Source organism: Aotus nancymaae, unplaced genomic scaffold (assembly GCF_030222135.1).
Source record: "Aotus nancymaae isolate 86718 unplaced genomic scaffold, 86718_ANA_hifiasm-v0.15.2.pri h1tg000115l, whole genome shotgun sequence".
Taxonomy (NCBI): Eukaryota; Metazoa; Chordata; class Mammalia; order Primates; family Aotidae; genus Aotus; species Aotus nancymaae.
The window spans coordinates 9,429,772-9,442,238 of NW_026988530.1; the positions used below are offsets into that span (position 1 = coordinate 9,429,772).

At 36.1% G+C, this 12,467-nt stretch overlaps 1 protein-coding gene across 9 annotated transcripts in view; it reads left to right on the forward strand.

Moving 5' to 3' along the window:
- The window catches only part of NEK1 (NIMA related kinase 1), a 225,860-nt gene that overhangs the window by 177,702 nt on the left and 35,691 nt on the right, over positions 1–12,467 (forward strand). For all 9 annotated transcript variants that reach the window (XM_064371000.1, XM_064370999.1, XM_064371003.1 and 6 more), the window contains 3 exons: positions 603–723; positions 8,087–8,175; positions 9,607–9,854. In XM_064371000.1, the coding sequence (XP_064227070.1) occupies positions 603–723; positions 8,087–8,175; positions 9,607–9,854 (458 nt within the window). The remainder of the gene's footprint in view (positions 1–602; positions 724–8,086; positions 8,176–9,606; positions 9,855–12,467) is intronic.

Here is a 12,467-nt window from a genome sequence, read left to right on the forward strand (position 1 = left end):
CTGCATTCCATCCTGGGTGACGGGAATGAAACCCAATCTCAAAAAAAAAAAAAAAAATTATTTGAGGGTCTAAGAAAACAGATGTTTAGTGCCATTCAATTATGTTCTCAGTATCATTGTGAAAGTCCAGGTAATAGTTTTGTTGTTGTTTTTTTTTGACTATTAAAAGATAGATTTTGAAGAGTAAATTTTTATTTTAGTTACCAATCAGTAATATACAGTCTGTTCTTCCATATTTCTAACCACAGACATCTATATTCGTTAAACTGTTTTTATACCTTCTCTAAACCAATTTACATATTACTAAAATTTTAATGGAAGAGAAAATTTTACATCGTGTTGAAAAATATAGAGTGTACCGTATTTCCTTTGAGTATTTTTATTACAGTAGAAGGCAAAAGAGTCTGTTATTTGAGAAATAACTGAGCTAGAGACTTAACACAATAGTAAGATTTAAAACCTGTAGATAGAATATTTAATGTTTCTGTTATAATGAATATATTACCCTAAAACTAGGTAGCAATAATTTATAGAAAGTTTGTTCAATATTCTCTTGACAAATTTTGCTTTGAGATGTTTCTTGTTATGTTTATCCTTTGCAGAACCTGATGATTTGGAAACAGAAATTCTACAAGAGCCAAGTGGAACAAACAAAGATGAGAGCTTGCCATGCACTGCTACTGATGTGTGGATTAGTGAGGAAAACGAAACAAAGGAAACTCAGTATGTACATCTTTTCCTTACATTTTAAAACCCAAGTTCATTTCGTAATAACTTTTTTAAAATACTATAACAAACTAATATTGCAATATAATATCCTAAAATTGCAATGCCTTATAAAAATAATTTGATTTTAATAGATATTCACATGGTTCAAAAATAAATGAGTATATAAAATATATGAAGAAGCCAGGCACAGTGGCTCATGCCTGTAATCCCAGCAATTTGGGAGACTGGGGTGGGCGGATCACTTGAGGGCAAAGACCAGTCTGGGCAACACAGCAAAACCCTGTCTCTACTAAAATTACAAAAATTAGCCAGGCATGGTGGCATGTACCTATAGTCCCAGCTACTTGGGACGCTGAGACACAAGAATCCCTTGAACCCAGGAGGTGGAGATTGCAGTGAGCCAAGATCATGCCACTGCACTTCAGCCTGAGCTACAGAGCAAGACTCTGTCTCAAAATAAATAAATGAAGTGGGCCGGGCACGGTGGCTCACGCTTGTAATCCCAGCACTTTGGGAAGCCGAAGTGGGTGGGTCACCTGAGGTCAGGAGTTCGAGACCAGCCTGGCCAACATGGCAAAACCCCGTCACTACTAAAAATAGAAAACTTAGCTAAGCGTGGTGATGGGTGCCTGTAATCCCAACTACTCAGGAGGCTGAGGCATGAGAATCACTTGAACTTGGGAGGAGGAGGTTGCAGTGAGCTGTGATTGCACCACTGCATTCCAGCCTGGGCGACAGAGCGAGACTCAAAAAATAATAAAAATAAATAAAGCATGATGATTTGCAGTGAAAAGGCTTGCTTACATCTGTCCCCATCCAGCTGATTCCACTCTGGTCTTCTTTCAGATGTTTTTAGTATATACGTCAGCAAAACTATTTAGTCTTCCATCCTTTTTAACTACAGTTGTTAGGATAGTGTACACAGCTTTTTCCACCTTGTTTTTTTTTAGTCAGTAATAAATCTGGGAAATTTTTTCATAATACATAAAAGGCTTTCTTTTTTCTTATTTCATAGCTAGTTAGTGTTTCATTGTCTGGAATATCACAACTCAACAAGTTTCCTACCTGTTGGACATTGATTGACATTCCAAATAATGCTGCACTGAATAACTTTGTATATAAAGTGATTTTTTTGTGTGTGTATATATCTGTAATAAGTATAATTGCTGGGTCAGCTGCATTTTTACAAGTTGCATTTGTAATCTGGTTATTGTTCTCTTGGGGTTGTACTAGTTTACACTTTCAGAAGGAATGTCTGAACCCCATTTTCTCCACAGCCTTGCTAAGCTTTTGTTATCAAACATTTTTATTTTTGCCAATCTAACAAGGTAAAAGTTAGTATCTCCATTTGGGCAGTTAGTTTGTCTATCTCTTAAGATAGGTAAAGGTCAGCACATCTTTTCAAATGTGTAAGTTTCATTTGAACTTCCTTGTCTGTGAATCATCTGTTCATATCTTTGGCCCCCCTTTTTTAAAATTTAGTCATTGGTCTTTTATAAATTAGTAAAAACTCTTAAAAGTGACAGATATTTGCCCTGGTGGTTACCTGGTGGTTACATGAATTGCAACTGTTTTTTCTCTGCTGGTCGATTATGGGTGGGTGGGTGGGTGTGGGGGGGTGTGTGTGTGTGGTTTTGCCATCCTGAAGTATATAGTTTATTTTTGTTTATTTTTTATTGTTATCATATTTACCTGAATTTTGATAGTTACTCAGAAAAGCCTTATTCTTTTTAAGGTTACCAAAAAATTTTTCCATTTTCTAGTACTTTTTTTTTTGTAGAGACAGACTAATTTTGGTACCCAAGCTGATCTCAAACTCCTGGTCTGAAACAGTCCTCCCAACCTTGGCCTCCCAAAGAGCTAGGATTACTGGCATGAGCCACTGTGCCTGGCCAGTTTTCTAGTGCTTTTATGTGATGCTTTATACATTAAAATGTTTGATTTTTTTTACATGTAAATCTGTTAAATTTATTATGGTTTATAAATTTGAGTCTGTATATATTTTTTCCTATTCCATTGGTCTGTCTATAGTGATCTCGTACATACTTTTAATTAATAAATTATAAAATATTTTGACACTGTTATGTATTGGTTATCACATTTTTTATTTAGGTTTTCTATAAGCTTAACAATTTTTATTCACTTTATTGAAATGAGTGAAAGCTTCTTTCTACTAGTGTGTTTCCATTTATTTCTTTTTATATTTCAAGTGATTTTTATCTAATGAATGTTGATCCTAAGTTATTTGGTGCATAGATATTCACAAGTATAATACCCTTGTGCAAATTACACATTATGGCATTATAAAATATCATTGTTTGAGTCTTGCTTAATATTTTTTAACTAAGTTTTGTCTTTTTATTTATATTTGCCCAATCTGCATTGGCTCGTCCTTCTGTTTTCAGCTTTTCTGAATTATTTTATCTTAGTTATGTTTCTGATATTGTTCATGATTCAATCTGAAATTTTTTATTTAAATATCTAGTTCATTTATAAAAGTTTAGTATATCTTTTGTATGATACAGTTCAATTTTGTTATTTTTATTTTATTTTTATATTCTTTTTAGTCTTTTGCTATAGGCTTTATTTTTTTTTTTAACTAATAGACTTTTGTGAGCAATTTTAGTTTACCAAAAAAATGAGCAAAAATTATAGACTTACTATATACCTCTCACTCCCCACCCCACAATTCTTTTTTCTTATTTCTGGCAAGCTGTGATATTTTTAACATCTTGCGTTAGTGTGTAATATATATTACAACTGATTTGTCAATATTTATTAACAATTATTATTAATTTAAAGTTTATCGTTTACATTAGGGTTCACTCTTTGGTATATTCTACAAGTTTTGACAAATGTGTAATAACATGGATTCACTATTACACTATTATTGCTATGATACTGTACAATCACTCTATGCTTCACCTATTCATCTTGTCTTTTCTTTCCACCCCACAGTCCCTGGAAGCCACTGATCTTTTTATTGTCTGCATAGTTTTGTCTTTTCCAGAATGTCATCTAGTTATTATCACATAGCACGCAGTCTTTAGATTGGCCCCTTTCGCTTGGCAATATATGCGCAGTGGCTCACACCTGTAATCCCAGCACTTTGAGAGGCCAAGGTAGCAGATCTCTTGAAGCCAGGAGTCCGAGGCCAGCCTGGCCAACATAGCGAAACCCCGTCTCTACTAAAAATACAAAAATTAGCTGGACGTGGTTGTGCACATGCCTGTCATTCCTGCTACCTGAGTGTCTGAGGCCTGATAATCACTTGAACCCAGGAGGTAGAGGTTGCGATGAGCCAAGATTGGGCCACTGCACTCCAGCCTAGATGACAGAGTGAGACTGTCTCAAAAAGGAAAAAAAAAAAAAAAAGAAAAGAGTTCCTTAAATTTTTTAAATAATTTTTATATATTATAGGAATAATAGAAAACCAATATTTGATATGTGTGTTTGGAAATTTAATAAATTGTAAAGATAGTATTTCTAATCAACATGAAAAGAGAACCTATTTAATACATACTTTTGAGACAAATTAATCACAATTTGAAAAAAATAAAATAATCATTTCCATTTCTGAAACCATTCAACAAAACAATACCAGATTGATTAAAGACCTAAATAAAAAATGTTAAAAGGAGGCAGCCTAACCTAACAATTAATATCCAGAATTTATAAACAATGTGTGTAAGTTAATGAGAAAAATACAAAAGTCCAAGAGAAAAATAGGGAAGATTATGAATAGACTATTCATGAAAGAAGAAACCCAGACATTCGTAAATACAACAGTATGATACTTTAGGAGTTATAGGGAGTCAATAAAATGACAGATGAAGAAATCAGATTCCTAAGTGTTTGATAGACTTAGTGGAGAACTAGGGTCCTCTGAATGTCACTGGTAGTCAGATACTTATTCCTCCTCAAAGAAGAGTGTCTAAAAGGCAGGGCAGAGTTCCATCAATGGGAACTCTGTACTTTCCACTGATTGTTTTTCCATAAAATAACTTGAAGCCACGGAGAAGAGAAATGATATGTGAAGTGTGTGTGAGGGAGTGGCACTGCAGTGCTTTGATGCATTGCAAGTACACATATGAAAGGTCGAGCCAGTCTAGAGATGCATTTGCCAGTTTTGTTAACGTTTTAAATGTGCACATCCTATAATATACCTATTTTACTTTTGGTATCTACTCTCCAGATCATTCATACATGAGCACAAAGAAGCAAATGCAAGAATATTCATTCTGGGAGAGTCACAGCAAATAATTTGAAGCAGTGGAAATAACGATTAATAAGGAGGTAGCTACAAATACTGATGTGTTTCTGTAGACAGCCATCCTTCAGTATATCTAAGGGATTGTTTCCAGTATCCTTTGTATCGAAAAGCTACACATACTCAAGTCCCACAGTCGCCTCTGTGGAACCTATATATATGAAAAGGCGGCCCTCTGTATACACAGGTTTGCATCCCGTGATTACTGTATTTTCAATCCACATTTGGTTGAAAAAATATTTGCGTCTAAGTATTAGACGCGTGAAGTTCAGACCCATGTCGTTCAAGGGTCAACTCTAAAGCATATGGAATAGAATACAGCACCTGAAAGAATAAATGGGACTCTCTACTAATATGGAAATATGTCTAAAACATTGATTAATAAAATAAAATAATAGTGAATGTAAAAAGCATCTCCATATATTAGATTAGCATATAAATTTAAAGGAAAAATCTGGTAAGGTACGCACCAAACTGATAATAGGAAAGGCAGTTGGAATTTGAGTGGTTAGGAGTCCTAAAAGGAACTTTACTTTTTTATTGGACTAAAATTCATGTAACATAAAATTCACCATTTTAAATTGTACAAGTCAGTGACGTTTGGAAATTCACAGTGGTGTACAACCATCACCACTATATAGTTCTAGAACATTTTCATCACCCACCCCTCTACCTGGTAAGCAGTCATTCCCCATTTATTCCTCTCCACCACCGTCTGGCAACCACTAATCTGCTTTCTGTCTCTGTGGATTTAGCAATTTTGGATATTTCTTACAGAATCATATACCGTGTGGCCTTTTGTATCTGGTTTCTGTTACCTAACATATTGTTTTTAATTTTTCATTCATGTTGTAGGATATGCCAGTTCTTCATTTCTTTTTATGGCTGAATAATATTCCATTATATATATGTGTGGGTATATACATATATATATACACACACACATACACACACACACGTGCACACACACTATATATATATTTTTTTTAATAATTCATCAGTTCATGGACCCATAGGTTGTTTCTACCATCTGGCTATTGTGAAGCGTGCTGCAAAGAACATCGACATAGAGTATCTGTTTGAGTCCTTGCTTTCAGTTCCTTTGGGTATATACCTAGGAGTGGAATTGCAGCATCATATGGTAATTCAGTTAACCTTTTTGAGATACCAAGGGACATTACATTTTGAATGAAAAAATATGCTACTTGACTGGGAAAAGTGGCTCATACCTGTAATCCCAGCACTTTGGGAAGCCAAGGGGGTGATAGTTGTTTGAGGCCAGGAGTTTGAGACCAGCCTGGGCAACATAGCAGGACCCACCTCTACAAAAAAGAAAAAATATTTGCCAGGCATGGTTGAATATGCCTGTAATCCCAGCTACTTGGGAGACTGAGGTGGGAGGATCACTTGAGCCCAGGAGGTCAAGGCTGCAGTGAGGTGAGCCATGATGATGCCGCTGCACTCCAGCCTGGGCAACAGAGCAAGACCCTGTCTCTTAAGATAAATATATATATAAGCTTAAAAAACAAAAACAGAGGCTGGGCGCAGTGGCTTACGCCTGTAATCCACACACTTTGGGAGGTCAAGGCGGGCTATTCACCTGAGGTCGGGAGTTCGAGACCATCCTGGCCAACATGGCAAAACCCTGTCTCTACTGAAAAATACAAAAATTAGCCAGGCACCATGGCATGCACCTGTAGCCCCAGCTACTCCCGAGGCTGAGTCACGAGAATCGCTTGAACCTGGGAGTTGGAGGTTGTAGTGAGCCAAGATTGTGCCACTGCACTCCAGCCTGAGTGGCAGAGTGAGACTCTGTCTCAAAAAATAAATAAATAAATAAAAACAGAAAATGGTTGAAAATCTGAAAGTAAAAAAGTAGATAATTATTTAAAATTTGAAGTGGACTTAAAAGTATTTAGAAAATAAAAACTTACCTATACGCTAACTCTGAGAGATAAATTACTGGTACTTTTGGAATATATTCTTCCAGTATGTAAGTTTTTGTCTAAAAAAATACATGAATTTAATTTCCAGGTATAGAGAGATGAAAATTGTGGGTTCTTTTTATTTTTCTTCCTCAATCTTAATCCCCTCCCTTTGAGGGTTAAAATATTTTTGTGATTATTATTCTATTTTTCTGTGTTAGAAACCATTTTTTCAAAACCTAACACCATGTAATACTAATTGGTCTGTGAATCACTTTATTTAACAGTACATCTTGCCTGTTGTTCTAATCAGTTTATATAGAGCTCTGCTTCATTTTTTAACAGCTACATGATATTCCATGGTATTAATATATCATAATTGTTTTCTATTCTCCACTTTTTTTTTTTTTTTGAGACAAAGTTTCTCTCTTGTTGCCCAGGCTGGAGTGCAGTGGTGCAATCTCGGCTTACCACAACATCCGCCTCCCAGATTCAAGAGATTCTTCTGCCTCAGCCTCCCGAGTAGCTGGGATTACAGACATGTACCACCACGCCCAGCTAATTTTGTATTTTTAGTAGAGATGGGGTTTCTCTGTGTTGGTCAGGCTGGTCTCCAACTCCCAACCTCAGGTGATCTGCCTGCCTCGGCCTCCCAAAGTGCTGGGATTACTATTCTCCACTCTTAAAGGGTATTCCCATTCTTTAAAGTAGTGGTTCTCAAACATTAGCCTGTATTAGAATGACTTTGGAACTTTTCACAACTAATTGCTGGGCCTTATGCCCCAAAATTTCTGATTCATAGGTCAAGGGTGAGCCTGAGAATTTGTATTTCTAACCAGTTTCTCTACTATGCTGTTGTCTGGGGACCGTACTTTGAGAGAAACATTGTTGTAAAAGGTGGTGAACCTGGTTACGGTGAATGATTACTATTTGGTGCATGTGAAAAACACAGTGAACAGGGAAAAATACAGTGTACTTATGTGAGAAAGTACACTGTATGTATTTCATATATATATATATGTGTATGAAAGTGAGAAAAATACTTGGAAGAGTGATCAAAGAATGCTAGTGAACTTGTGTTTCATTTTCTGTATTTTAGAGCGCTTTTATTTATGGTGAACTGTGTGTGTGTGTTTTTAATTGGTATACCAATCTGTGGCAGGTTGGAAGATAGGATCACCATTCAGGAAAATGAAGTTTCTGAAAATGGAGTCTCAAGTACTGTGGACCAACTTAGTCACATTCATATAGGTAAGCATCATTGCATTAGCTTAATGACTTTCTGGAAGATTGTTAATGATTGTTAACATCAACCTGTTTTATTTGGGAAATAAATAAGAAAGCATTCAGCATCATTGCATTAGTCTAATGACTTCTGGAAGATTGTTAATGATTGCTAACATCAACCTGTCTTATTTGAATAATATATAAAAAAGCATTCCTTCTCAGTCATCTCAATCATTTAAAAAATATTATAGGCACAGAGCACTGGACTGTGCATTAATAAGCCTGGATTGTATGGCAACATGGCAGTGAAACTTTTTGGTCAGTTATTTTTATTGAGTATTCAAAAAGAAAAGAATAGAATTACTTGCCAAAGCCCAGCCAGTGTACTCAGGCCATTAAATAAATTGTCTTCTTTTTTAAATAGTATTAAAGTATAAGAAAGGTAGGCTGGGTACAGTGGCTTACACCTGCAATCCCAGCACTTTGGGAGGCTTAGGTAGGAGGATCACTTGAGTCCAGAAGTTTGAGACCAGCCTGGACAACACAGCACTACTCGGTATCTGAAAAAATTTTTGAAATTAGCCAAGCATGGAGGCATGCCAGTAGTCCCAGCTACTCAGGAGGCTGAGGTGAGAGGATTGCTTGAAGCCAGGAGTTCAAGACTGCAGTGCAGTGGCACTGCACTCCAGCCAGGGCAATAGAGTGAGACCGTGTCTCTTAAAAAGAAAAGAAAAAATAATTTTTTTTTGTCTAAACTATAGAAACAAGGATAAATTGGAACTAAATATGTGTTTTTTCACATTTCTTTGGATTTGTGTCAATTTTTTTTCAAAAGTTTGTATTTCTTGAGAGACAGGATCTCACTCTGTTGCCCAGGCTGGAGTATAGTGGCTTAATTATAACTCCCTGTGGCCTCAAACTCCTGGGCTTAAACAACCCTCACCTCATCCTCCAGAGTAGCTGGGACTACAGGCATGCACTACTACACCCAGCTAATTTTATTTTTGTGGAGACGAGTTTCACTTACTTGCTCAGGCTGGTTTTAAACTCCTGGCCTCAAGCAATCCTCCACCTTGGCTAATTTTATTTTACTTTTTGTGGAGACAGAGTCTCACATAGTTGCTCAGGCTGGTTTCAAACACCTGGCCTCAAGCAATCCTACCACCTTGGCCTCCCGACGGGCTGGGATTACAGGCATTAGCCACCATGCCCAGCCTTGTGAACTTTCAATATAATAGAAGTGTATAACAAGTTAAATCAACTCCCTGAAGATAAACATTGTATCCTGTTAAAGATTATTCGGAAGGTAATATACTGACACATATATTTTGATTTTATTTTCCTGATATGTGGGGTTTTGGCTAGAATTTGTGTTACATACTATGACTTATCAATATCATTTAGAACTTTAAGTACTGTATAGACTTATCACATAATCTCTCCTTTCTACCACAGAAACTGGAACCAATGATTCTCAGCACTCTGAATGTGATGTAGATAAGTCTGTGCAACCAGAACCATTTTTCCATAAGGTGGTTCATTCTGAACACTTGAACTTAGTCTCTCAAGTTCAATCAGTTCAGTGTTCACCAGAAGAGTCCTTTCCATTTCGATCTCACTCGCATTTACCACCAAAAAATACAAACAAGAACTCCTTGCTGATTGGACTTTCAACAGGTCTGTTTGATGCAAACAACCCAAAGGCAAGTATGGTCCTCAAATGGACAATGTTATCCCTTTGATAACAAGTATTATTGATTGTTTTTCTTTTATAAAGTGTAATACTGAGTTTTAATCTCTTAGCACAGACACAAACACATATCCGACAAAAACCTCCATCTTCTGAGCAAATGAATTCCAATTGAGAGTACAACTAGGATGAAGACTATTTCATTGGCTTCGTGTTCAGGATTCTTTTCATAGAGTCTTTTACTTGAGCAAAAAGTCCCTTTATATACCTTCATGTGCTATTGCTCTTTCCTACTACCCAACCTGACTTCCATTTTTAGTGTGACACTAAGCTTAAACAATATATCTTAAATGGATAGAGGTGCTGTATTGCCTAATTTGTATGTAAAAAGATTAATGGATATTTATATACACTTTCTAGTAAAAGTTTTTCAGACCTCTTTTTCTCACTTGCTATTTTTGAATATACATAACCAATTGTTTCTTATAAAAAATATCTCTACAGAAAATGTTGAAACACAGGTTAAAAATAAGAAATTATATTTGTTATATTACTTTTCATATAATTTTTGCATATACATAACTTTTTTTTTTTTTTTTTTTTTTTTTTTTTTTTTTTTTTTTTTGAGACAGAGTCTCGCTCTTGTTACCCAGGCTGGAGTGCAATGGCGCGTTCTCGGCTCACCGCAACCTCCGCCTCCTGGGTTCAGGCAATTCTCCTGCCTCAGCCTCCTGAGTAGCTGGGATTACAGGCACGCGCCACCGTGCCCAGCTAATTTTTTTGTATTAGTAGAGACGGGGTTTCACAATGTTGACCAGGATGGTCTCGATCTCTCGACCTCGTGATCCACCCGCCTCGGCCTCCCAAAGTGCTGGGATTACAGGCTTGAGCCACCGCGCCCGGCCTATACATAACTTTTTACCAAAATAAGATGGATACTCTTTATAGCCTTTTCTTTTCAATATATATTATGACGTTATTGCAAATACCATTATTACAATATTGTAATGCAAATAGCACTTTGTCACATACTCTCTTTATATCGTCATAAATAACCACATTCCATTGGGCTGCTTATCATAATCTTTTTACAAATCTGTTTCTATTGTTATGCCTTTCCACTTTAATTTTTGTTGTTGTAATCACCTGCACCTCTATCTTTGTATGTAACCACAATTATTTCCATAAAATAAATTTCTATAAGTGGAATTCAAAAGGTTATATTGAATACAGCCTGATTTCCAAATAGTTTATAGTGCTGTCAATAGTATGTGAAAACACGCCCATTTTTCTGTATGCCAAATAGCACCCACTATTATCATTTACTTAAAAACTGTCTATTTAACAAATGAGTAATTGTATTGATTAGTTTAAATTTATGTTTCTGTGTTTTACAAGTGAGGTTGGGCATTTTTCATTTATTTTAGTCTGTAAAGGAATGAATTGCCTGAATTCTTTAGTCCTTAACTATTTTTTAAATATGTCATTTTGACCAGTCATGCTGCCCCATGCCTGTAATGTCAGCACTTTGGGAAGTTGAGGTGGGCGGATCACTTGAGGTCAGGAGTTCGAGACCAGCCTGGCCAACATGGCGAAACCCCACCTCTGCTAAAAATACAAAAATTAGCTGGGTGTGGTGGTGTTCACCTGTAATCCCAGCTACTTTGGAGACTGAGGCAGGAGAATCACTTGAACCCAGGTGGTGGAGGTTTCAGTGAGCCAAGATTGTGCCATTGTACTCTAGCCTGGGCGACAGAGTGAGACTCTGTCTCAAATAAATAAATAAATAGTCGTTTTGATTTTCAGTTTAATTTTTCAACTGGATATACTTTTATTTTGTGACATATTTTCTTATGCTTATCTTAAATTTAGAGATTATTAAATTCCCTCATTTATCTAATGGCAGTCAGTCTTTTGAAAGGTGTGAACTACCAAAACAAATTTATGATCTTCAGAGTCAGAGAGAAAGGCTTATAGATAAGGACTATCATACAATTCATGTACATTTTTTGTAGTAAAGATGTATAGCCATCTTTAGCCCAGAGCTTCTTAATACCTTATTGCTGTCTACAAAATTAATGTTCTTTGCATAATATATCTGATTGTTTTATTTCCTTTTATGACCTTAGTCAAGCCTTACCACAGCAAATTAGAAGCAGCGATGCAGATTTCATGTAGAGGACTATGAGAAAAGAGGCAAGAAAAAACACTAGAAAACCAAAGCAGTCTGTAGCCATTTAAGAAAAGAACACAAAGCCATCCCTGCCCATCCTGTAAATATTTATATAATCTGTTTAGTAAGGTGGGGTAATTTAACCTTTTATAAACATTTTTAAAGCTCTTTTTTGCAAATGCTAAGTTATATTACTGGTGGGGCTTTTTACTTGACTAAGAAAATTCCCCTTGTGCTTTGGTCCCAACTCCTCACTGTTCAAGGAACTGACTCCATTAATTTTGCCACTCTAACCTGTGTCATCAACTTCTATAGTGGGTTGTTAACATATATATTCTAATAAATCTCATCAAAAATAGCAAACTTCTTTTGAACACAATATCCTTCTCTGGCTACCATCCCATTTCTCTGTCTCCTTTTGCAACCAAGCATCTTGACTATATTGCAGTCTCA